We start from the raw sequence: 24,420 nt of genomic DNA, 5'->3' as shown, positions 1-24,420 counted from the left end.
GGCAGGCCTGAAGTTGGGCTGGTTTCTGTTCGTTTTCCTATTAAACAGATATGCAGATGAATGTGTTTGGGACAGCGATAATGCAGGAGGTTTTGGTAACAAGACTGGAAGTTGGAGAGAACCCTCCTTCCCCACATACCTTGAAAAATGCTTTCTGAGCTGGGTCTCACCCAGCAGCTACTGGTCACCCCCCCGACTCCATTTTTGCCATTCACACACCAAAAGCAACTTTTCCCATGACCCACACATGGCAGCTTGTGCACTTCTTTTATTATTAAATATATAAGCAGCTTCCTATTTTTTAAATAGATATTTAAATGACTTCATATAAAATAATTCACCACTTCCAAGTATAAAAACAAAATCTCACAGTGTGTGAGCCAATGTTCCCTCTCGGCTTTCTCAGAGAAAAGAAGGGCTCCTGTTCAGGTAGCTGGAGAGCCACCCAGAGGGGGCTCTGGGGCCCCTCCCACTCCTGTGTCACCAAGAGCCCACAAAGAGTTTCTGTGATGGATTGGATTTGCTTTCTTGACCTTTAAAATACCATACGTTTAAGGGGTGGGGAGTGAGGGAGGAATGCTTTTTCTGTGGGTTTTTTTTCCTTCCACTTTTAAATATATATCTTTTAGTATCAAATATAGAGTCTGTGACTAGGAAAAGGGACCCCAAGGGGAAAGTTCTCCACTGCCCTTCCCTCAGCTGACAGCAACAGGACAGGGGAGGCAGGGACCAGCGGACCCTCACTTTTAAGGGCAGGAAGGGAAGCTCCTAGGCCCCAGTCCAGTGGCCAAGTAGGGCAGGGTCTCTCAGTGGAGGGCCCAGGGCGGCAGGAGAGGAGGGACACAGTAGCACAAAGGGACCGAGGGTAATCAACAGCCCTGTCACCTGCTGCCCAACTCTCAGAGCCACAGCCATGGGCTGACCCAGGAAGCTGAGGCCCTCAGGCAGACTTGGAAGCAGATGCCTGGATTCTCCAAGTCCCTCTCCCACCCTGGCTTGCCTGGTCAGAGAGCTGGTGCTAGCGAGGGGTGGAATGAGAGCTAGAGGGTGTCACTGCCTCCCAGGCTCCTACCAGGGACAACCACTCACCCCAGGTGCCAGCCAGCAGCAGCCTTGAGGCTGTGGTTGGGGCAGGGGCCTGGTACAGGGCAAGAGGGCAGGCTGGGGGGTCAGGGGTGCAGACCCTTTCCCCCACCTCAGGGGCATGCCCGTAACTCCAAAGACCTATTTTCCGTCAGAGCTCACCCTGCAGCCTCTCTCTGTGTCTGTCCCTGCCCTCCTTTTCTCCCTCCCACTAGTCACTTCCCTCTCGGGAATGTCAAAGTGCAAGATGCAGAAACCTGGGCGAACGACGCAGCCTGAAGACCAGCTCTGGCTGGTGGCCCGGGCAGTTCTCCCACCCTGATCCACCCCAGGGATTCAGAGCCGGGTCAGCAGAAGGTCGGGGCTCAGGGGCTCCCTCAGTCGACGGGCGAGGCCGGCTCGGGCACTCAGTGCAGGAAGCTGGGGAGAGGCTGGAGGGGTGGGAGGACGGATAGGTGTTTGCTCTCTGGGATGGATGGGGCAGGCTGTTCAGCAGGCAGGTTCAGTATTCACAGTGCAATGGCTTCCTTCATGAGGAGAGCCTCTGCGCGGCCTCCTGGAGAAGCTCTGGCAGGGCTGGGGGGACGCTGGGGCCGAGGCCAGAGCTTGGTCTTGCCCTTGGCATCACGAGCCAAGCCAGGCAGGTCCTGAGGGTAGGGTTGGCATCCCCTCTCCGCCTGGCCACCAGCAGAGGGCAGTTAGGCAAGTGGAGGGTGCAGACCCGCTCTGGGCTGTCAGTGCAGACCAGCAGGCCCAGAGGCCTTCTCTTCCCGTCTTTTGGGCCACACACCTTTACGGGAAATCCAGTGACGCTGTCCTGCCCTGCAAATCTCATGCTTCTCTCTCTGGAGACGAGTCCCTGCTTGTCGGTGTTGGGATCCCTTGGCACCAGGCGGGTCCTCTGGCACAAGGGCTCTTCCATTGCTCAGCGCCCACCCTGCTCTCCCATGTCCCACGGGCCTCTGGGTCCCTGGCCCAGGTGTTGGCTTGGAGGGGAATGGGAGGAGGACACAGCCCCTGAGGGGCAGAGGGTCCTCAGCCGGGCTTTCCAGCCTTCCTCAAGCGGATGGGAGCCTCCAGGGCCCCCGATAAATATCAGCAGCGTGGGGGGCATCCTCCAGCCCTCTCTTAGTCAGTCCAGAGTCTGAGGGTCGAGGGCTGAGGGCCCCAGCCTCGCTGCTCTGGTCTAGTCCTGCTCTCCTGAGTCCAGGAGCTCTCATGGTGGGCAGGCCACATTCCCAGGAGAATGGCTGGGGAGGGGTGGTGGTGGATGTCCCCATAACGTCCCCTCACATGGAGAGACTGTCCTGTGTGCCCAGCTGTAGGGGAGAGAAAGAAAGGCTGGTCAGCTGGGTGGGAGTGAAGGGAGGGGTCGCTGAGGACATGGGTGGGCGAGGTAGAGCATTCCTGTGGGCCGTTGGTGGTGCTGCAGACAGGACTCCCCCCATCCTTTCCCTCGCCTTCCCCCATCCTTTCCCTCGCCTTCCCAGCCACCCCAGACACCACAAGGGACCGGGCAGCTTTCTCTGGCAGCAGCCCAAGCCACTGGGCAGACTGGCCTCACCTCCTACCTCCTCCTGGGGAACCAGGGACCATAGGGGGAGGTAACAGGGCCTGGTAGAGGTCTCAGCAGGGCTGGGGTAGGGGGCATTGCTCAAGTGGAGGGGTCTGACAGGGAGGGAAGGGGGCACTTGCATGTCCTTAGACCCCTCCTCAGGAAAGACCATTTCACTGTCCTTGGTCTAAAAAAATCAAGAGTGAATCCTGCTAACTCTAACAAAGAAGAGGAATTGCTCATTCCCACCTCCTCACCACTCATCACAGAGGGTCATCACACATGATATTCAGGACAGCAGGGCAGAGGTATCTGAAGGGGAAGAAGTAGAGGCAGTTCCGGACAAGGAAACTCCCACCCTGCCATTTGGCATGCTAACCCCTAAGCAAGCCAGCCTCCTGCCGGATGGACCAAGGGACTTGCCTCCCTGCATCATCCGTAGGAGTCAGGGCCCTGCTCTCTCCAAGCCCTCCCCCATCCTTGTCCTCAGAACGCTTTGTTCCCAGAGCAGAAATCCCCTGGACTCCATCCAACAGTTTGACTTTGGACCCAGTGTGGAGCTTCCCTCCCTGACTGTCCATGGGCCCTACTAGCAAAACCCGTGATGGGTAAGGAGGAAAGATAGGACCACAGCTTCTGGCTCCCAGCCCATTCCCATGTTCTGGAAGGGGAAGAAGGGAGGACCATAAACTGGACATGAGCCATGCTGGGTACAGCCAGGCCACAGGCCCTGCTGGGGCCAGGAGGGAAGAAGAACCAAATGGGCAACCTCCAGCCCATTGCCTCTATGTCTTGGTTGCTTGGAGTGGAGGGTCTGGTGTCCACGTTTCCTTTCTGAGGGTCCCTCTCTCAGACCTCTGCCTCTGTGTTTCCCCCTGTCATTTCTCTCACTAGAGCAGCAGTAAGTCTTGAGGCTGGCCCTGAGTCTCCCTGAGGCTCCTGCCACCTGGCCTGGAGACCACTTTAGGGCTGGATCCAAGTGGAGGTCTGGATGTGGCCCCTGCCCTGGGTTCCTCGCTAAGTGAAATTTTAAGGGGAGGAAGAGGAAAGCTTGGGAGGGCCTGAGATTAGGCAGGCAGAGGGCCAAGACCAAGGGGGGAGGCAGGCGACCAGTCAGAGGGTGATGCAGCTTTGAGCCATGAAGTCCCTAGGGACCTTGGTCCCTCCTCTGCTTGCCAGTCCTGATGGGGTATGCGTCATTCTCGCAGCCCTGCTAGTGTCCCATCTGACCCATCTTAGTTCACGCTACCAACAAGGTAGACCCCAGGATTCCAGATGTGTTACTTCTTGCTGTTTTCTAAATAGGCTCCCCTGGTTTTCAGCATTTGGCAGATCCCCTATCTCGCTAGGAGTGGCCCAGACCTGTCACTCTACACATGAGAAGGCCCTGAAGTGCTGGCTTGCATTTGGCATGGGATGTGACTGGAAACTTGAATGGGTTCACTCCAGCTAGTCAGCCAGCCTGTCAATCAGCAACTTAGGCAAGCAGCCAGCCAGTCAGTTGGCCAATCAGCTCACCAATCGACTAGCCAGTTAGGCAGTTACTAGCTAGTAACTGGTCAGAGTCACCCAGCCAGCTGGTCAGCCATTCAGAGTCAATTAGTTAGCTGGTTAACTGGTCAGCCAGAAGGCTAGACAGTTAGAGACAGCCGGCCAGGGCCAATCGGCCAGTCAGCCCTGAAGCCAGTCAGTCAGCATTTATTGAGTTCTTAGCAAGTATGAAGAAGCCCTCTCTGTTTAGGACTCAGGATAGAAAAAGAAATGCAAAAAAAGTAGAAGACACAGTCCCTGCCCTCAAGGGGCTTACAGACTTCTTAGGGGTACAGAATGTACACATATGCATCAAGTAAGATTTTAAAATGTATAAAAACAAACAACATCCAAGTAAGTGCAAATCGATATAGTATTAACCAAATACAAAAGAGCAGAGGAGTATGAACTAAAAGAGCAACCAGAGGGTGATGGAGACCATCAGGAAGGGCTGATTCCTGCAGCCTGATTGTGGTCTGAGGGGAAGGAAGGGAGGAGGGCCGTGGGCTGCCTGGAATCGGGGAGCCCAGGGTGAGGAGTGATAAGAGGCACATGTTTATCAAAAACATGGGCGAGGACAACAGAAGACACTCATCTATGTGCAGCAGACACAATTGGGAGGGCTATGAAAACAGAATTAGGATTTAAAACAATTTCAGTAGGCTCGGATGATAGGCCTGAGCCCACAAGGTGGTTTTAACAAGGATGAATATAAATTCCTGCACACTGGTAAAAAAAGTAAATTCTCCAAGTACAGGAAAGAGTCCGGCTTGACAGAGGTTTATGGGAAATGGAACTAGGGATTTTAATAGACCACAAGCTCAACATATGACAACAGAATGATGTGGTTGTTAAAAAACAAACAAACACGAATGCAATCTTAATCTGTACGAATAGAAGAACACTGTTTAGATCAAGGAAGGTAACAGTCCCACTGTACTCTGAGCTGGTCAGACAACATCTGGAGCACTGTGTCCAGGGCTGGGCACCACATTTTCAGAGGGACATTGACAAACGAGTGTGTCCAAAGGAGGGCGAACAGGATGGTGAGGGGTCTGAAAACCATATCATATAAGGAATGTTTGAGGGACTTGGCCACACTTAGCTTAGAGAATTCTTAAAGGGGACATGGATAACTGACTTTAAATATTGGAGGGCTCTCATGAGGGAGGATGGGGAAGGGGCAGGGAAGCCAGTTATACCTCTAGTGAGGAAAGACTTCCCTACAGTGTTATTGGGAGAGGGCAGGGAGCTTGCCTGCGACTGAGAGTGTGTGACCAGAAGCTGGCTGACTCCCCATCAGGGATGCAGAGACACTAGGCCAAATGACCTCTGAGAGCCCTTCTAAGACTAAGCCTCTATGGCTCCTTGCATCTAAAAGCAGGGAAGTAGAAATGATCTTGGTTGGGAAGAAGGGTCAAATCAGGGTGCAGACAGAGAGGAAGCTGGCAAGAGGTGCGTGTGAGGGGCAACTGCTGGAAGAGCTTGGGTGCCAAGCTGAGAACGTTGGGTTTGAAGTGATTGGTGATGTAGAGTTGCTGAAATTCCCCAAGAGGCTAAAGACCTTAAATAAGAACAATTTGGTTGCTCTGGGATGGAAGGTGGCAGCAAAAGTAGGAGCCCAGTGCAGAAATCATAGCCCGACACAGAATGAACAGTGCCTGGCCTCAAATGGGGTGGAGGGAATGAAGGGGCAGTAGGAGGCCTGAGGACCCGGGGAGAAGAGGGTTGGCCAGACCTGGCGATAGATGGAAAAGGGAGTAGGAGAGAGAGAGAAGGGAGTCAAGTGTGGGTGCCTCAGGGGAGTTGGTGGTACCACAAACAAGTTAGGGTGACTGGAAAATTTGGGTGTAACTAATTTTAAGGAGTGGCGAGAGATCCAGATCAGAGTCTTACCTTAGAATTCCCTCTACACTGGCAGTTCCACCTGTCTGTCCTCATCCTGGGTCAGGGGGCTGCGGGCAGAGCACAGGCTGGCATAAGACTTTAGCAGAGGCCAGGGAGTGAGGGGATCCCCTAAGTTTGCCCCCAAGCCCGCATGCACATGTTCCAGCCCTCTCAGATTTAGAAGACCCAGAACTGCCTAACCCTAAGAAGAAACTAGGAAAAGTCCCAGATAGCTAGGAAAGAAGAGACACCCCTTACTTCTCCCCACCCACCCCGGAATCCTGTTTTGAGCCTCATCTCCTTAGAGCAAGCGGGAGAACGTCTCCTCCAAATCTACATGGGAAATAGATGCCAAGATAGGTCCCCCATGCCTATCAGAGCCCCCCCCCCCCCCACAAAAAAAAAAACCTCTCACCTGCCCTCTGGTTGCTCCATGGGAGAATCCACTGTCTGAGGCTCTCGATGGCTCTGGGGACAGAAAATAGCAGGCTCACTGAGGAGCTGAGGGAGCGTGGGGAGGCCGCGGCCCCACCCGCAGGCAGGGCTGCTCAGGGACTCTATGAGAGAGTTACCAAGCCTCCCCACCCTGGATCAGCCAGAGGGCCAGGGGGCTTCCAGAGGCCTCTCCTATCCTCACACCCCAGCTCTGCAGAGCTCCCAGGGAATGCCCTGCCCTGACCTCACACGCATCACTTTCCTCCTCCATCTCCCCTCCCATCTGGGTTCTCATCCTGCTTTAGTCCAAGCACAGTGTCTCCTACTCTTCTGCCCCAGTCCCTTCTGGTTCATCTTGTAGCCTGAGCCTTCCCTGTTCTTGAAGAAACCCTCCATTTCAACCTCCCATCCTCTGTGCTCAGTCAGCCTCCTGTCTCTCAGCGTCTGAAGAACCCAGTCTGAGCCCAAGTCGTCCTCCGACCTGCTCCTCCAGCCAGGCCGCGCCCTGCCCCCACGCGGAGCCCTTCTCTCCCGCACCGCGCTCTTCTTACCCGCCGCCTCCGCCTGTAGAACAGGAGGCCGCCGACAGCCAGCAGGACCAGGATGACGCTGGGCACCAGCAGGCGGAAGACAAAGCCCGGGAGCTGGGGGTCGGAGGGCTCCTTGTGTTGCCTCTCACGGCCTGCGTCAGTCAAAGGAACGGAGTTAAAACGGGCTGGGGGCCTGGCCGCCCCCTCACTTGCTTGTCCTCCTTCCAGCTCTGCGGTGCTCCTCCGGTCCCTGGTGCTCCTCTTGCCTTCCAGCTCCCCAAGGGGCAGCACGTTGCCCCAGGAATGGCTTCTGGGAAGCCTTGGCTGAGAAGAGGGGGCAGAGGGACTGCTGAGGCCGTGCGGGCGCAGTGCTGGGGCCCCGGCAGAGCCTGGCTCCTGGTGGTCTCTGGGCGAGGCAGATGAATGGTCTGCGTTCTCAGGTGTGTGACTCCAGGCCTCGGTGGGTCTCACGGGGCCCACCATGGGCAGTGGTGTGCTAGTTACATCCGCAGGCTGCCAGCCCTTTCCTGACGCAGAGACTGGTGAAGGTGCTGAGAGGAGACGGCTGGGCCAGGCAGTCTCTGCCTGGACGCTGCCGCCCCGCAACGTGCGGGAGGCAAGCTCTGCCCCTTGGGGTATAAGACCCTCACTAGCCTCTCCGGAGGCCTCTTCCAGGGCCAAGTTAGTGCCCAGCACAGAGTCAAGAATGTCCTCCATCCCAGTGACAGGAGCTCCGACAGAGTGCTGGGGCTGAGGTGAATCTCCAGTGGGGTGGCCCTCGACGCCCAGGGTCTCTGGTGACTCAAAGCTCTGGCAGGTGCTCCTGGGTGGTCGCTGCTTGGCACTGCCTGGGTCCACTGTGCGAAGGGCCTGCTCTCTGGGCAAGAGGGAGCTGCCCTCTGTCCCCTCAGAGTCAGCCCAGGTCAAGCTAGCCATAGGGGCCATGGAGGGGGCGAGGGGCTGCTGAGGGGAGACAGAGGCCAGGTCACTGCTAGGGGTGGCTTTGGGGTACAGGCAGTTGCAATCAGGCTTGGTCACCACATCTGAAAGAACCACAGAGAGAGAGAGAGAGAAGGACGGGGAGGAGATAGAGTCACCAGCCTCCAGCACAGCTTTCCCAGTGGGATGGAGAGGGGGATGTGGGTCTGGGGGTCCCCTCATGCCCTAACTCAGCCCTGGGGCTGAGGAGAGGACAGGACTGGAGCCAATGCTCATGACACAGGCCTTAGACAGGGAAGGTGCAAACTGCAGGAAGGTTCTTTGCAGGAAAGAGCAAAAAGTGGGGTTTAGACACACAGATTGGGGGTTGGGGTCAGGCAAGACCAGAGAACAGCCCTTCTTGGAGTTCCAGCTGGCCAGACGCCAAGCCAGGGGTGACAACAGCCAGCCAGAAGGTTGAGTAGTGGCCTCCGGGACTAACACAAGACACCCTCAAGCCCCAAAGACACTGTTGGTTGGAAAGCAGCAAGGTGGTTTCATGCACAGCAAGGGGCTAAACAGTCACGGCCACAGGCGGGAACAGGCTGGGGCTGGAATGTGGCCAAGGCTTGAGGCCTTGGGATTGAAGCAACGAGACTGGACTTGGCCATTGGCAGGTCGCAGGGCCTCAGCCCCTGCCTCGGGGAGCAAGGTTGAATGTAGGTGGGCACACGTGGCACAGGACGCAGAGACGAGGACAACGCAGGGTAGACATGTGTGCAGCTGGGCCAGCACTGGGAGAGTTTGAATGATGCTCAGACTTCAAATCCAGCCTTGTCCCTTGAGGGGACACTCAAGGCATCCTGGGGACTTCTGGAGCCAGGGTATCCTGGTGATTCGCAGCAGGGCTCCCGGAGCAAGGGCCCTGAATCCCCGATGGAGCCTCTGCTCTCTCCACGGTACCCCCCATACGTTCAGCCAGCCTGCAGAGCCGGTGGGAAAGCCTCCATGCCTACAGGGCTCTCTGAGAGGGCCCCCTTTTCCACTCCCTGATCTCACAGCCACCAGCATGATCCTTCTTGATGCCTCAACATGCAGACATATGTAGGTGTGCATGCACACACATGTCAGAAAAGACATGTGCCTAGGATCACCCAGAGGTACATGAAGCCACATATGTACACAAAACGAGCACGTCTACACACACAGGAGCACGAGTAGCAAACAGGCTGCCTCCCAGGGGTCCCTCCAGCCCCATGCGTCACCTCCCAGTGCAGCTCTGTTCCACATGCCCTTCCCCAACCCCACACTTGCTGGCCCCTTCTGTGCTCACCTTGGCTGGAGCATTTAGCAAAGCTATTGTTGCAGTTCTTGCTGAAAATGTTCCAGTCCTTTTTAAGGAGATTCTTTGTTTCATTAAAGACATTCTTGATCTTCTCCAGCAACTGGAGAGGCGTCTCATAGAAAGTTCGGACACAGGCCTGGAAGGAGAGCAGAGCCCCCCTTGATGAGGATGAGCACTGGTCCCACGTCTCTAGCTTGTTTGTCAAACTCCCTTGGCCTTTCTCACATCTGTCTTCTTTTTCTCTTGTTTTCTCCCTCCCCTCTACCCTGGTTTGCAGGACCCCTATGTCCTGAGTTGGTGAAATTTATCATTTATTCATGGCTCCATTTAACACATATTAATGTGCCAAGCATCTGGTAACTACCTGGGAATCACGCAATGAACAAGAGAGAGGTGGTCCCTGGCCGATTTGGACATTGAGTCCAACAGGGCATCGTTATTAAACATATTGTTACAAGTGTGGTGAGTCCTAAGAAGAATGATCTGAGAGTGTATAACAAGGGGAACTAAATGAGGGCCTGGGGGAGTCCCCAAGGAACTGACCAGAAGATGAGCAAGAGTTAACCAGGAAAGGAGGCGGGGTTGGAGAGAGCTGTCCAGGTGGTGAGAATAGACTGTGCAAAGGTCCTGACGCAGGAAAGAGCCTGAAATGTTAAAAAATGAAAAAGAAAGCTAGAGTGGCTATAGCACAGCCATCTAGGAGGAAAGTGACAAGAGATGCAGCTGAGAGAGGTCAGCAAGGACCAGGTCCTGCAGGGCCTTGTTGGCCATGCCAAGAACCATTAACCTGGGCTCCCCTGGTGGCGCAGTGGTTGAGAATCCACCTGCCAGTGCAGGGGACACGGGTTCGATCCCTGGTCCGGGAATATCCCGCATGCCGCGGAGCAACTAAGCCCGTGTGCCACAACTACTGAGCCTGCGCTCTAGAGCCTGCAAGCCACAACTACTGAGCCCGTGTGCCACAACTACTGAAGCCTGCGCACCTAGAGCCCGTGCTCTGCAACAAGAGAAGCCACCAGAATGAGAAGCCCGTGCACCGCAACGAAGAGTAGCCCCCACTCGCCGCAACCAGAGAAAAGCCCGCACGCAGCAACAAAGACCCAACGCAGCCAGAAACAATAAATAAATAAAATAAAATAATAAAATAAATAAATTTATTAAAAAAAAAAAAGAACCATTAACCTTCTCCGCAGAGCAAAGAGTACTGAGGGGACGTTGGGGAGGTGAGTGGAGCGTAAGACTCCAGTCTTTTAGAGAGATCATCCTGTGTGGTGAGGAGAATGGCCTGGAGGAGGCCATGGGGCTGTGGGTCCTTCTCTGGCACTGGTGTATCTTGGAAGGAGAGCCAAGGCTGCCCCAGCTATGCCTGTTGAGCTGCTCTTTTCTCTTCTGCTCGTGGGACCCAGGCTCCCCACACCCACTGGAGCTCTGAGAAGCTTCACACACTCCTGGTTTTCCTCCCACCCCTTGAGCTGCTCCGTCTCAGTCTCCTTACCAGGCTGGCCCCCTCCACCTGACTTCCACAGGCTGACACTCCTCAGGGCTCAGTCCTGGGCCCACCCCTACTCTCACCCCAGACACTGTGTCCAGGGCTTCATTACATCTATGGCCCACCTGCCAATGACTCCCAAGTCCTTCCTTAAACTGACCTGCATGGGGAAGAACTACAGGCTTTACTAGGTGCTGAAGTCCTTGAAGGCATCACTGGATGCCCAGGGGCTGTGTATAGTAGGCCCTTAGTAGGTGTTTACCAGATAAAGGAGAGAATGAATGCGGGAATGGGAAGACCCGGACTTGGCTACATTACTCACCAGCTCAGAAACACTGGCCAAATGAACTTTCCAGCTTGGGCTCATCTCCTCATTTGTAAAGTCAAAACAACAATCCCTGCCTGCCTCCCGCCCAGGGCAAGTGTAAGGAACAGGTAAGCTGGCTTCTTCTCATCTTTCTTATAAAATCTCCATGTCCTTCATACCTCACCTCATACTTCACAGAGAAAACAAGGACAGAAGGTCCCGATGTCTACCTGTCTCAACAGAGTCTGTGCCTTCTTGCCTCCCGAGCTCTGAATCCCTCCCCTGCCGGCTCCTCAGGAGACCAGCTCCTCCAGCTTCACTGGCTCCCCGCTCCTGGAGTCTGCCCCCCTGCCCCCAGCATCCCATGCAGTGTGCAGGGTGGGTGGCTTGCTAAAATGCAGATTCCGAGGCCCACCCACAGACCCAGTGAATCAGACTTTCTAGGGGTGCATACTGGGAATCTGCATTAAAAAAATTTTTTTATTAAAAAATGTTTTTTGAGTTTTTATTTAAAAGGAAGGTTTTTTTTTTTGGAATCTGCATTTTTTAAAATGAAGAATTCCTTTTTATTTTTTTTTATTTTTTGGCCACGCAGCACGCGCAATCTTAGTTCCCCAACCAGGGATCAAACCCGCACCCCCTGCAGTGGAAGCGCAGAGTCTTAACCACTGGACCACCAGGGAAGTTCTGGGAATCTGCATTTTAAACAAGCTCCCAGGTGATTCTTATGAACCTCAACATTGGAAAACCACAGATCTAACACCTCTCTTATTTAAAAGTCTTTCCTCCCTTCATCCCGCACTCACTCCAGCTACCTCTCTTTTTCTGCGGTTCTTTGGAGACAGGTTCTTCCACAGTGTTGCCTCTAATTCCTCACTTTCTGTTCACTGATCTGGCACCTGCCTCCAACAGCGACCTCCACGTTGTCAAATCCATTGGACACTTTTCAGCCCTTCTCTTGCTTGGCTTCTCAAACCCCGTTCGATAAAGTTGACTACTCTTCCCATCTTGACATGCTCTTTTTCATGGGCTCAGGGATCCCACACTCTCCTGGGTTTCCTCCCACCCCTTAGACTGCTCCTCAGCCTCCTTGCCAGGCCCCCTCCTGTGCCTGACTTCTAAATAAATGCTGGGTTTCCTGGGCCTGTTTCTCTTCTCACAGTGGGCAGTGTTATACAGTCCCCTGGCTTCACCGATGACCTACAGACCAACACCGCTTACGTCTGTCTATCACCAGACAAACTCAAGACCCATACGTCCAGCGGCCTGCTCGACATCTCCACTCGGCCATTTCACGAACATCTCAAGTGTAATGTACCCCAACATGAACTCGTGCCCTTCCCCCAAACCTGCTCTGCCCCATTTCAGCATCACAGCAACTCCACGTGCTGGAGACAAAACCATCACGACTCTTCCCTTCCCTAAACAACTCACGGCCGCTGCATTACCAAGTCCTTGGGTTCTTTCTCTAAACTCAGGAATGCGTCCCCTTGCCTCACCTTCACTGCACAACCCTAGTCCAAGCCGCCTGGACTTGCACCTCCTGCTGGCCACCCACCCTCCATCCCTGCTCCCTACATACCATTGTGCACACAGCAGCCAGAATGGTCTCCCAGCGCAAGTTAGACTAGGTCCCTTGCTCTTTAGACAAAATCCCCCATCTTTAAGACCCCAGATGATCTGGCTCCCACCTCCCTGGCTCTCTCCCCTTCACTCCCCTGCCTTGGCCGTGCTGACCACACCTGGGGGCCCTGAATGTGCACTTTCCTGCTCACCTAGGGCTTTGTGCCCAGCGTTCTCTGTTCTGGAATGCTCTAACCAGCCTTATTTCTTCCTAACTCTTACTCATCTTTGGACCTCAAGTGAATATTTTCTTACTCAGAAGGCTTCCCTGTCTCTTCTTTCCCACTGCCTTTTAAATCCAAGTCCTGTTTCTCTCTCCCGGAGCCCCACGTACTTCTCCTTCCTGGCTCACTCCCGCACCTGCTTCAGGTCTTCCCTCTCTGGTTTTCTTTCTGCAATGCAGTTATTGACACTTTACTTATACTTTACTTACGTATTTCGTTAACTGTCTCACCACCCCTACATGTAACCTCCATGAATGTGGGGAATTTTGTTTGATCACAGCTGTATCCCAGAGTCTAGAACAATACCTGGTATGCAATAAGCACTCATTAACTATTTGTTGAATGAACGAATAGTCCTCATGGGTTAAAATTCTATTTACCTGTGTCATTGTTTGTTTAATGGCTGCCAACCTCACTTAACTATAAGCTCCAAGAGGGTGGGAACCATGTAGTTCTTGCTCATGAAGACATTGTCAAGGCTTAGCACTGTGCCTCCTGCACAGTTAGTCCTCGGCAAAGGTTTATGGGATGAATACGTGAGTGAGAGAGCAAGTGAGCAGTGACATGGGTGAGGCCAGTGAGTGCCTCTGTGCCTGTGGGTAGGGATGGTACCACCGCAGCTGCCCTCTGCCCGCCCTCACTCAGTGCTCCTGGCTCCAGGGCCCTCCTACCTTGTCCTGTTCTTCATAGTCCCTGGTGAAGCAGCTCCTCAGCCTCAGAGAGAGTTCCTGGAGCTGGACAATGACATTGGCATTGGGGGTGTTGTCTTTGAAGCGCATGGTGTCCTCCATTATGTCTTGCACCAGGAGAAATGCCTTCTTAAGGTAGCACACGGGGTCGTTCTGAAAAGTAGAACCTGGAGTTGATGACCTGGCTGATGCCACTTGGGAGCCCAAACTCTGTGCTGGATGCCCTCATCCCAGGCAGTTGGAGGGCTGCAGCCTGCCCTACCCTTACTCCTGAGGAGAGAGGCCACCCCCTCCAGTAAGAAGGAGAATGCTGCCCTCAGCTGGCTTTCATTCTCCCTTGTTGGGATCTGGCGCTGCTGGGGATTGTGGTAGAGGGAAGGAAATGTGGATTCTGACCAGAGAGATCCTCAGATTTCTGAATGATGAGGCTTTAACCAGGATGAAGGTGCATAGGTAGGGTGGGTTCTGGGGAACTTCTATTTTTCTGTCTCTGACCCTCTTTTGGCTTGCTTTTACACAAAGCCCTTTACCATATGGCTCCTTCTAATCCTCCAGGCCATAGGGATATTGGAGACTACCTCGGGGTCCAAAGAATGACCTCAGTGTTTTGTCTCCCTAAAGAGATGGTGGGTGCCTCAATGAAGACTCTGCTTTTAGCTCTGTATTCCTAGCACCTGGTGCAATGGTTCCTAGTAGTAAATGCTTGGTAAGGTGTGAGTGAGTGGGTGAGTGAGTGAGTGAGTGAGTGAGTGAGTGGAACACTGAGGTTACTCCTTGGACCATGAGGTGGTCTCCAGTTCTAATAGAAATGTGTATGGGTCAGGTGTGCAGAAGCTCAGAGATGGGAGCAAATTCTGGGCATGATGGCGATTTTCTAGGAGGCACAAAGAAGAACAGACGTGGAATAAAGGCTGGGGTGGGGGCAGCTGGAAAGGCATTACAGGCATCAGAAAGAGCTTGTGCAAAGGCTTGGAGGCAGGAAGAAACAGGGAATGGGGGTAGTGGGTTGGGCCGTGTGATAGAGACTGGCGCTTGTAAACCCCAGGCTAAACAACCTAGGCTTTCTCCTGGAGTGAGGGGTCTCCAGGTTTGGGGGAGGCGGTGAGGATAACAGGCTGTGGTTCAGAGAGCTCCCCTACTAGTGGTGGGGTGAGGGGTGCACTGGAAGCAGGAAGGCCATTTAGAAGGCTTTTGAAATTGTCCAAGCAACTGATGGGGTGAAGCCCCAGAAGCCGGAGATGCTGGGAGGGAGAACCAGCAGCACTCAGTTGGTGTGGGATAGGAGGAAGAGGGAAAGGGCTGGACTGATTTCCTGGTTGCTGGTCTGTCTGCTGGATGGAGGTGACATCCTTAAGCAAAACATTTGACCCAGAAGAAGTACTGGTTTGCCTTAGGCCTTAGAGCCAGCCTGCCCGCGTTCAAATCACTTACTACCTATGTTCTCTCCCTTAACCTCTCATGAACAAGAAGAGTGAACCACACAGTCAGGATCAAAAGTGCCTGGCACAGAGTAAGACCTTGGCATGTGCCAGGCCAGCAGAAGGGAGCAGCAGGGGACTTGAGCCCCGGGCCCTGCCCAGCTCAGCCCTGGACCCTGGCACCCCAGACTTGAGTACCAGGGGTCCTTACACCATACCCTGCCCAGCTCTAGGACTTCTCCTGCCTTCATGCTCCCACATAAACCCACCCTGGGAAGTTCATACATGCTGGCACATGGGCCTTGTAAACAGCCATAACTCACCAACTGCTCCTGGTCTACAAACTCGAAGGCAATTTGGCACGAGGTCTCCATCTGACTGTCAATCTGTAAAAGAGAGCAGGCCAGTGGTGGCAGGGTGTCTGCACTCGACTGAGCTTGCCTAAGAATGGGGACTAGAGTTTCTGGATGGATCAGGGTTTGATCCTCATCCATCTCCCCCCAACCACACCTGGAAAGACAGAGCCAAGGCTAGGGGAAGACCTGTGCCTCCCACATGCCCAGGGGAGGGTTATAGAAGAGTAAGAAGTCTCTGTCTTATATCTCCCACTCTGAAATCTCACAGATGCCAGCTTGTTATAAGGAAGAACTATCTAATATAGGACATAATCTCCTGCAGAAGGTAGTAAGCTCCCTGTCCTGGAAGGAATTCAAGCAGAGGCTAGACAAGCTCTGGGGATTCAGGATCTGTAGGGACTGGGGCTAGATGCCCTTAAAGCCCTCACTGGCCCTCAGAGCAGTGGTTCTGTGATTCTAAGCCTCAGAGAATGTGGTGGCTCTTGGTCTACCTTGGATTGCTGCAGCAGCTACATACAGGAGGTAACAGAGGCAGGAGGCCCAGCCTACGGGCTCCAAGCTCAGGGCCCTGGAGCTGGCCTTAGCCTGTGGTGCTCCCCCCTGCCTGGCTGGCTAGAGGGATGGTAAATTCTCTTCTGAGCAGGACAGCAGCCATGACAGCAACCTGATTCTGCCTGGCTGAACCACGTTTGAAATTGTTGACGACTCTGCTGGCACGATTAGAGTGAGGCACGGGCTCCTTCATGGCCCGGGGGGATCAGGCCATCCCAGCCCCAGGGCTCGGGCAAGAGCCAGGGAAGTGAGGGGGGAGGGCTGGGAGTTAGGCGGGAGCCTCCCTTCCAAATCTGGCTGAGGCCCTGGTGCCAGGCTGGCGGCACATCTGGGAGTCCAGGAGCTAGAGGCAACATCTGGACACAGCAGGCAGACTGGGCTGGCTCCTCAGAGGAAGCATCCCACCGAGGGAGAGCAGGCTTTACAACCTTTTTCAGAGTCCGCGATTGACATTCCAGGCAATCATTAACCTAGGCAACCAGCTAGAAGCCCACCCTGTCCACCGCCGGCAGGGGAGTGGGAGAGGGCTTCAGGATTGAGGGGGGGCGGCTCAGAGGCACTGACCTTTAGAAGGTCAGTGAGAAGAACATCCGTGGAGCTAGTGGGAGCCACGAGCCACATCCTGCATGGTCGTATTTCTCTGCCTACAACCACTCTCTTTGGCCCTGCTCCCTGACTCCTGCCTCCGTTTCCCCAGTGGGGAGAAGGTAAGGTAGGCAGGGCCACACACTCACCAGCTGCTGCAGGAACTGCAGGTGTCCGTTCCCAATCATGTGGCTACAGTTCTCCGACACCTCCTCGGTAGTACTCCTGCTCACGAGGAGACAGGCCAGCAGCAGCAGGGGGCCCAGCCATGTCTGTGACAGAGAGGGCATAATTTCTCCCCAGCTCTCACACTCCCCAGGAACCCCCACGCCCTGCTGAGGGTGGAAAAGCAAGGACCTCAGACCCACAATGCTACAAACCTGCCCCTCATCCCAGAATGCAGCATTCCCCAAACCCATCTTCCTCAGGATTTCCTAGCAGCCACGCACAACCTTGCTCTCCCTCGCTAACAATCCAAATGTCATCTCCTCCAAGAAGCCTTCCCAGATTAACCCAGGCCAAGCCTTACTACACACTGAACTTCTAATGAGGACATGGGAGGTATGCCTACCAGTCTAAATGCCAATTACACAGGAAACTCCTTGAATGCAGGACTTGCATCTACCCATTATTCTGTCTCTGCAATATCACACACTGAGCCAGGCATCTTGTGAGCTGCCCACTCCTCTCAAGTTCATGTTCTTGCACTGGCTGGCTTCCAGACTTGGAGCCAGAGGTATTTGCCTTGGCTTAGCCCTTCCTCCTACCTGATTCCACACAGGTCTGGCTCCGCTACTGGAAAAACCAGGGGCCCAAACTCAGTTTCACTGGGAACCTATCCCGCACCACAGACCTTTGGAGCCCTGGGTATGTGTGTCAAAAAGAGCCCAACCAATTAATCAGAGGCAGCAGTGCCAGCTCTAGACCATCCCTGGCTGGCACCTGCCTATTGGAGCCCCATCAGGCTCTGCATCCAGCCAGTCAGCTCTTAGCATTTCAAGAATGTTTTCTGAGATCTCTCCCCTCTTTCAGCACCCACCTGGCCCAGTAGCTGCTTACCCCCAGAGTGATGGGACAGGCTCCTGACACCGTTGTTCCCCTTCCCTCCTCCTTGTCAAGGTCCCCTTAGCCCTCTCCCTGGCTCTAGGTCTCCCCTTCTCCAGCCAGAGGCAGAGAAAGACCCTTGGGCTTTCTTTCCGAAGCTGGATTGCCTCCTGGCAGATTCAGGGAAATGCTGTCAGGATGGGGTGCGGGCTGGCGCCTTCCTGGGTTCTGGGCTCTGGGCTCTGCCTCAGTAATTCAGATGACGAGACAAATACTGCAAACAAATAGCACATTGGAGGCTATGAAACAGCCCACAACAACATGCTGATTTACATATAACTAAAAGCCCAAATGTTTGTCAGCTCTTACTAGGGAGGAGAGGCCCTGGCTGGGCTCCAGGGAGGTTGCAGGGAGGAGGGGCCACAGTGAGGCCTTGAAAGATGGGGAGAAGTTGATGGCAGAGAGAGGGAGGGAGAGGCCTGGAGGAAAGAGGCACAAGATGGCCCAGTGCCATTCAGCACAGGGATCTGGTGAGGGTCCTGGTCTGACCTGGGGAAGGGAGACTGTGGAAGAGGGAGAACAGTCATGGAGGAAACATTGGGCTCTGCTGCATGGTTGAGAAGGTAGCTCTGGGTGGGAATAGCTGCCCAGGCCCTCAGGAACCTGCAATTCAGGACCCATGCGAGAAAACTGGGCCATGCAGAAGGTATGTCTCTGCCCCAGGCTGGCTGCCCCTGAGGCTCTGAGCCCGAGGTGTCAGTGGTACGGAGGAAAGGGCCTATGGGGAAGGGGATGCTCAGGAAGACAGCCTTGCCGCACGCATTTCAAGATACTGATGTTTGAGGACAGCAAGGAGAGGGCAATGCTTAACCCCAAGGGCTGCCTGGCTTTTGGAGTTATTTCAGGCACCATGTGGGAGGCTGACTTTGAAGGTAGCCAAAGAGGGCCACCCTGCACCTGAGGCCCTGATTTGGCCTCAGAGGAGGATCTGGACAGGCACCAAAGGGTTAACACTCTAGCTTGCATCTGGCTGGGCCGGCTCTTCTCCCCCCTTCTTTCTTCCTCCCACCCACCAGCCTTGGCCTCTGGGGCAACCACAAGGAATCTTTGCTTCAGTCTCAGAGAGATGCTGGGACATCTCAGCCCAGCTATCCATCCTCACCTGCCTCCTATCTTGTTCTATCTTCCCCATCAACAAGGTCCCTGGAGAAATCTTAGCATGAGTGGACCCTCGGGCTGCCCCTGTCTAAAACCAGCCTCTTTCTTTCCACCTTTCCTTTCCTCCTCTTTCCTCATGGTCTCACTTCCAGCCCCTGTTTGTCTTGTTGCCTATCACCTCACCCTTCCTGATTTCCCCTCCTAACCTGATCTCTTCTCTCTCAGTTGGGCTCTTCCTCCCCCGTGGAAGGGCTCTTCCCTCTTACCCTACCTGCAACCCCCTCCCTCATCCTCCAAATATTTTTCTGCTTCTCTCCCCCCTGAGTTTCTCCTCTAGGATTCCTCAGAAGCAAACCCATTGGAAGACCACTTACTGTTCATTAACGGTGCCACCCTGTGCCATCTAGGAGCTGTCCCACGGTTGGGGCAGGACAGTCCCCATGCAGTCCTGAGCAGCCCGTTGCCCCTGTCCACAGTTCTGCAACCCCAAACCTTCCTTCCACCTCCTCTACCACCACCAAGCCCAGGATCTCCCCAACGGACTAAACCAGGTTTGGCAGGAAGATTCAGAGCTGGCCCCATGCAACTCTGGGACGCCGCCCCCCACAAAACATACTTGATCCAGCCACCCAAGTGCCCAACGGCTTCTGTCTGTGAACCGGAACAAGTACTGGCTTGCCCCGCACCTTCCTTCTGCCTTGGCATTCTATAAGCTGGATGGCCCCTGAAATTTCCCCATCCAGAAGCGCCCACTCCCCAGCAGGACCTAGAAGCATGTGTATGGCCCACTGGGAAGGCACCACCCTCAGCGCACAGCCACTCCGCCTGTCCCTTGGCAGTGGCTGATCAGAAGGGAGAGAGTCAGGGACGCAGCCTCTGCTCCGTGGCTGCGAGCCCCTTTCTCTTGCCAGCGGATGGCTCAGTGTGCCTCTCCATGCAATGGGGTGAGCAGTCTTCCCTTTCCCGAGGGAGTGCCGCAGCCCCAACTGTAGCTGCAGGGCCGCCTCGGGTCCCAGCCAGAGCGCGAGGGGCCTCGCGCAGTCCGTGCGCAAAGATGGGATGGAAACCGGAGCCCGCTGCCGGGGCGGAAGAACCTCGGCAGTCGGCGCGCCCGGGCAGCGGGCTCCCAGGGGCCGCGCCGCGCCGCCGAGCTCCCACCCCAGCCCGGCCAGGGCCCCGCGCCACGGCCGTCGCTTACCGTGGGAGGGCAGCGCCCGGCGGCGCCCCGCGCGGTCATACGGGCAGCTGGGTCCCGGCCGGGCGCCTCGGCCGCCCTCGCTCTCTCGTTCTCTCGCTCGCTGGCCGCTGCAGAGTCCACGCCCCAGCCGAGGGCCGCGCTGCTGTCCCAGGAGTGCGGAGGGACCCGCGGCGGCGCAGAGAGCACCCAGGAAAACTTTCACTTTCCCCGAGCCGGGCTCCACTGGCCAGCTCCTCGGCACAGCCTTTTAAGCGGACTTGTGAGGCATGTGGTTTATGGGAAATCACCTTGGACAGGCGCCAGACACACACACACACACACACACACACACACACACACGCGCGCGCGCGCACTGACACAGACACACAAACTCCAGAGGCCCACTGAACCGCCTCCCCGCCCCCACCCCGCGGGCTGGTCTTCTCCGCTCGTCTTCCAGTCGCCTTGTTTGCTGTGCTCAACGCCAAAGCCTTTAAGAAAATAACGCGGGCTTCACCGCTTCCCTCCCTCCAGCGCGCCGGCTTTGGACAGAGCCTTGCCTTTCCTTCCGCGCTCTCCAGGCGGATCCGGTGTTCTCTCTCTCTTTCTAATATTCCTTTCAAGGGACTTTCCCTCTAGGCCTGAAAATTCCCAAATCTGAGCAGGAAATGGCCTGAGAGCAGGGGCAAACACTGGACACCGGGGCCTCCCCCGCTGCGCTTCCTGCAGCACCTTGTGGAACCCGAGTCAGCAGGTTTGTAGGCAGCCCTCTCCTTCTTATGCAGCCCCCAAGCCGCCCGCCCAGCCTCTGTCTCCTGTTCTGGTGTCAGGGTAGAGGCCAGGCTAACTACCTGGCCAGAAGGAGATGAGTTGTGTCCTGTGACAGGGAGCTGGGAGGCTCTGCTGTGTGCTAGGAGATGCTCCCAGCACCCGACCTGCAGGTGATGTAAATGCTGGCTGGTACCCATGCTCCCTTCTGAGCCTCCAGACCTGAGGAGATTGGCACCTGGGCCCTAGATTTCCCTTGAGGCTTTTGGAAATGCATTTACTAAGATGATTAATCACATTTTGTCTCCACATGAGAATGAATCTAAATGAGGCCTAATAGGATGAGCCTATTAATCATAATGCCAAATTCAGGAGCTTTCTCTTTCTTCAATTCACTATGGTTCAGTGTTTCAATCTCTCTGTGACTCCACCCAAACCCAGCCCCTGGGAAATACATGATATACAGCCAGGTCTGGAAGGGGCATCTCTTGTCACTTGCTCCAGCCCCAAGAAGTAATTTTACACCTGCATGCTCTTGTTCATACTGGTTCCTCTGCTTAGAATTATCCTTTCCCCACTTGTCCTTAAGGCAGAAACATCTCACCCTTCAAGGCTGAAATCACACCATATCCTTCACCAGCAAATCCTTCTTTGACTCCTCAGGCAGATCAATGGTTCCTTTTCCTGTGGTCTCACTGAATTTGGCTCCTTTCTCTGTGGTCTGCCTAAGTTGTTTGTCTTTCATTCATTCATTCTCCACATTATTCTAAAAAGTATTTCAGGTGGTGCTGATAGTTATATTCTGGATCGTCAGACTGAAACTTCATCCCCACCCCGGACTGAGAGTTCCTCCAAGCTGGTCCCATGTTTACCTCCAAATTGAAAGTGCCCAGCACATAATAGGTACCCAGTTGATAGTGATCGAATGAGACCATTAGAGAATAATTCACTCATTTAACAAATGTGCACCATGTGGCTACTATGTGCCAGGCACTGAGCTAGGCCTGGGAATGTGATGATGGACATGTCGGCATATCCCTGCTTTCATGGGTTTGGGAGTAGTCAGAGCTTAAAGGGTGTGGGGCAGGCCTGGATGTTCAGAAACTTGAGGAAGGAAGGCCAGAGACAGAGTCCAGCCAGAGGAAGGAGTCTGAGGGCTTACTTCCCCTGGGCATTGTCAAGTGGTCCCAGTACAAAATGATTTAAGATAACATGTTGACACCACTTGTTCTGAGGACTGATAAGAGGTTAGAGGAAGTGATGTGAGGAGATAAACCTCTTGACTTGTTGATCTGGGAGTAAAATTTTACCTGCTCCCTCCTTCACCTGACCCGACGCTGTGGGCTCACTGAAGCCAGTGTTAGGACATAGCTCTGCCTCTGGAAGTCAGCCTTCCTCTGTCAGCACAAGGCTTGGGTTCTTGTTTCCCCTAACGGAAATTCTTTACACCCCCAGATTTGAACCTTGATTCCACCACTTACAAGCTATCTGACCTTGCAACTCTGCCCAGTCATTTGTTGTATGACTTGGGACAAACCTCTCTTAGCCTCAGTGTCTTCATCTATAAAATGGAGACGTTTATATTTCTCACCAAAGTGTTGAGGATTTAGTAGGATGATGCCTGTGAAGTGTTTAGCCCAGGACCTGAAGGTAGTAAGTGCTATTGGTATTAGCATTAGCATTAGCATTAGTATTAGTATTACCTGTCCACTCACATGCGTCTTAAGCAATGACACCACAGTAGTGCAGTAAACTTGCAAGTCCCAATGCCAGACTTTAGTCCCAGCTCTGCCATTCATTTGCTGTGTGACTTTAGACAAAGTCTTTATTCCTTCTGAGCGCCTCTTTCTTCATTTGACAATGGCGACGATAAGCCCTTTCCCCAAGGAGTGGATGAGAGGTCAAATGGGTGACAAATGGGGGTCTCTAGGGCAATGAACAGCACAGAATAAGTGCTTGGTTATGAAAGAACACTTTGGAATTGTAGGCTATGGGATGCTGGGAGGCTCTGCCTGTGTGGAGCTGCAGAGGGACGAGCAAGGTCCTGGGTAACCGTGACTCCACAGTGGGACTTGCAGCTGTCTCGTCTCTGTTACCTTAAAAGGAGAGGTTGTGAATCTGCTTGACCTCAGGCAAGCTTTACCACCAGACATGGAGAAACTGAGGCTGGAAGAACTTATGGTGTGCCTGGTAGGGCTCCCCTGGACAGCATCTCCTGGGCTCTCTCCTGCACTGGACGGATACTCCAGCCCCTGCCTGTCTGGCTGGGAGACCTTGGGCAGGCAGGTTCCGGCTGAATCTCAGGGCCAAGCCAGCAGGATGGTTTCCATCTGCACGTGGCTCCTTAGCTGTTTACACCCGTGGAAGCCTGTGTGTGCCCATTGGTGGTCACAGAGTGTTGGAACCACAGACCTGACCTAGAAGCTGTTCCACCCATATTGCCTCAAATGAGCAAACAGAGTCTCAGACAGGCGAAGCCACCTCCTCCAAAGTCACACATGATTGGTGCAGTGTGGGGTGGGGGCCTCAGGAGCGAGGCCTGGATTGACCCAACTCTGGATCCCCTGTGTTCTCCCTGGTCAGAGTAGCTGCTATTCTCCCTGCTGACTACTGGTGGAGTCATGTCCAGAGCAGGGTCCTGGGGGAGGCATAGAGGAATTTGGAACAATCCAAGATTTGGGGTTTCAATGATTTCCTAATGTAGCATCATTGAGAAGGCAGTGCTCAGCTGACCCTGGAGGAGGGCAGAAGGGAGTACCAGAGGGACCCTGCTTGCCAGGGGAATGAAGCAAGGGTGGGAGGAGAGACATAGAAAAGAGAGAAATGGAGACGGATGGCAGGAAGTGGGAGGAAAGCTTCATTTGCTAGTTGTCAAGATGTCATTTCCTTGAAATTATTTGACAGGCAATTTCCCCTTGAGATCTTTTCTAGGGAGTTGACTTCTATCACAAAGGACTCCTTTCTTTCTCTTTCATTTTCTTTCTTTCTTTCTTCCTTCCTTCCTTCCTTTCTTCCTTCCTTCCTTTCTTCCTTTCTTTCTTTCTTCCTTCCTTCCTTTCTTTTCTTTCTTTCTTCCTTTCTTTCTTTCTCTCCGCCTCTCTCTTTCTCTCTTTTTTCCTCCCCTCTTTATTTCTTTCTTTCCCCCTTTATTTCATTCCCCCTTCGTTCCTTTCATTTTCCTTCCCTCCTCTCTCCCGCCTCCTCTTCCTCTTCCTCCTTCGTTTTCTTCTCTCTTTCTTCCTTCCACTAAAGTGGCCCAGGGCCCTTTAAGAAGTGGACTGGGGGTGGATAGCGTAGCCTTGGAAGCTTGGGGCTGCAGAGGAAATGCCACTTTCCTGTCCCTGTGCTCCTGGCAAGGTGCTGCAGAGATGGCCAGAGTGTGCTAAGACGCCCCAACTAACCCATCTCCTATGCTGCCCCACCCAGGTCTATTACTCTGTGGGCTGCCCTTCTAGTCATGCCTTCTCCCTTTTTATAGGGCAGTGGTGGGCGGGGTGGGGGGCAGCACAAAAGTGGTAAAGCGGCCATAATGGAGGGACCCTTGGACTGGGTTTCTCTTCAATTAAATGGGAATGGTTGGGACTTCCCTGGTGACTCACTGGTTGAGAATCCGCCTGCCAATGCAGGGGAAAAAGAGATCGATCCCTGGTCCAGGAAGATCCCACATGCCGCGGAGCAACTAAGCCCGTGCGCCACAACTACTGAGCCTGTGCTCTAGAGCCTGTGAACCACAACAAGAGAAGCTGC

The 24,420-nt window shown here is 54.2% G+C and overlaps 1 protein-coding gene across 4 annotated transcripts; it reads right to left on the bottom strand.

Moving 5' to 3' along the window:
• Positions 1-250: 250 nt before the first annotated feature.
• Positions 251-20,364, bottom strand: CSF1 (colony stimulating factor 1). 4 transcript variants are annotated; one of them, XM_059927408.1, is made up of 9 exons: positions 19,927-20,363; positions 16,676-16,798; positions 15,357-15,419; positions 13,598-13,768; positions 9,272-9,419; positions 7,042-8,063; positions 6,471-6,523; positions 6,065-6,123; positions 251-2,402 (listed from the first exon to the last, which is right to left on the bottom strand). In XM_059927408.1, exons 1-8 carry the CDS (start codon positions 19,963-19,965, stop codon positions 6,078-6,080), a joined length of 1,665 nt encoding a protein of 554 aa, XP_059783391.1. In that variant the 5' UTR covers positions 19,966-20,363; the 3' UTR covers positions 251-2,402; positions 6,065-6,077. The 4 variants fall into 4 exon arrangements, with proteins under 4 accessions (XP_059783391.1, XP_059783410.1, XP_059783401.1 ...); XM_059927427.1 differs by having other exon boundaries at positions 7,042-7,172; positions 19,927-20,362; XM_059927411.1 differs by lacking the exon at positions 251-2,402 and adding an exon at positions 4,474-5,223 and having other exon boundaries at positions 19,927-20,364.
• Between the last annotated feature and the right edge of the window lie 4,056 nt (positions 20,365-24,420).

Source organism: Balaenoptera ricei, chromosome 1, assembly GCF_028023285.1.
Source record: "Balaenoptera ricei isolate mBalRic1 chromosome 1, mBalRic1.hap2, whole genome shotgun sequence".
In the NCBI taxonomy this organism is placed as follows: domain Eukaryota; kingdom Metazoa; phylum Chordata; class Mammalia; order Artiodactyla; family Balaenopteridae; genus Balaenoptera; species Balaenoptera ricei.
Note: the sequence above shows the minus strand (reverse complement) of the source record. Positions and strands in the feature narration are given on the sequence as shown.

What these genes read in the sequence shown, in the direction of transcription:
- CSF1 (XM_059927411.1), bottom strand. Translation starts at nt 19,965, where the DNA reads ATGACCGCGCGGGGCGCCGCCGGGCGCTGCCCTCCCACG. An exon ending in TGCAGTTCCTGCAGCAGCTG is followed by an intron (nt 15,420 to 16,675) that starts GTGAGTGTGTGG and finishes TCTCTTTTACAG; the next exon opens with ATTGACAGTCAGATGGAGAC. An exon ending in TCTACAGGCGGAGGCGGCGG is followed by an intron (nt 6,524 to 7,041) that starts GTAAGAAGAGCG and finishes TTCTGTCCCCAG; the next exon opens with AGCCATCGAGAGCCTCAGAC.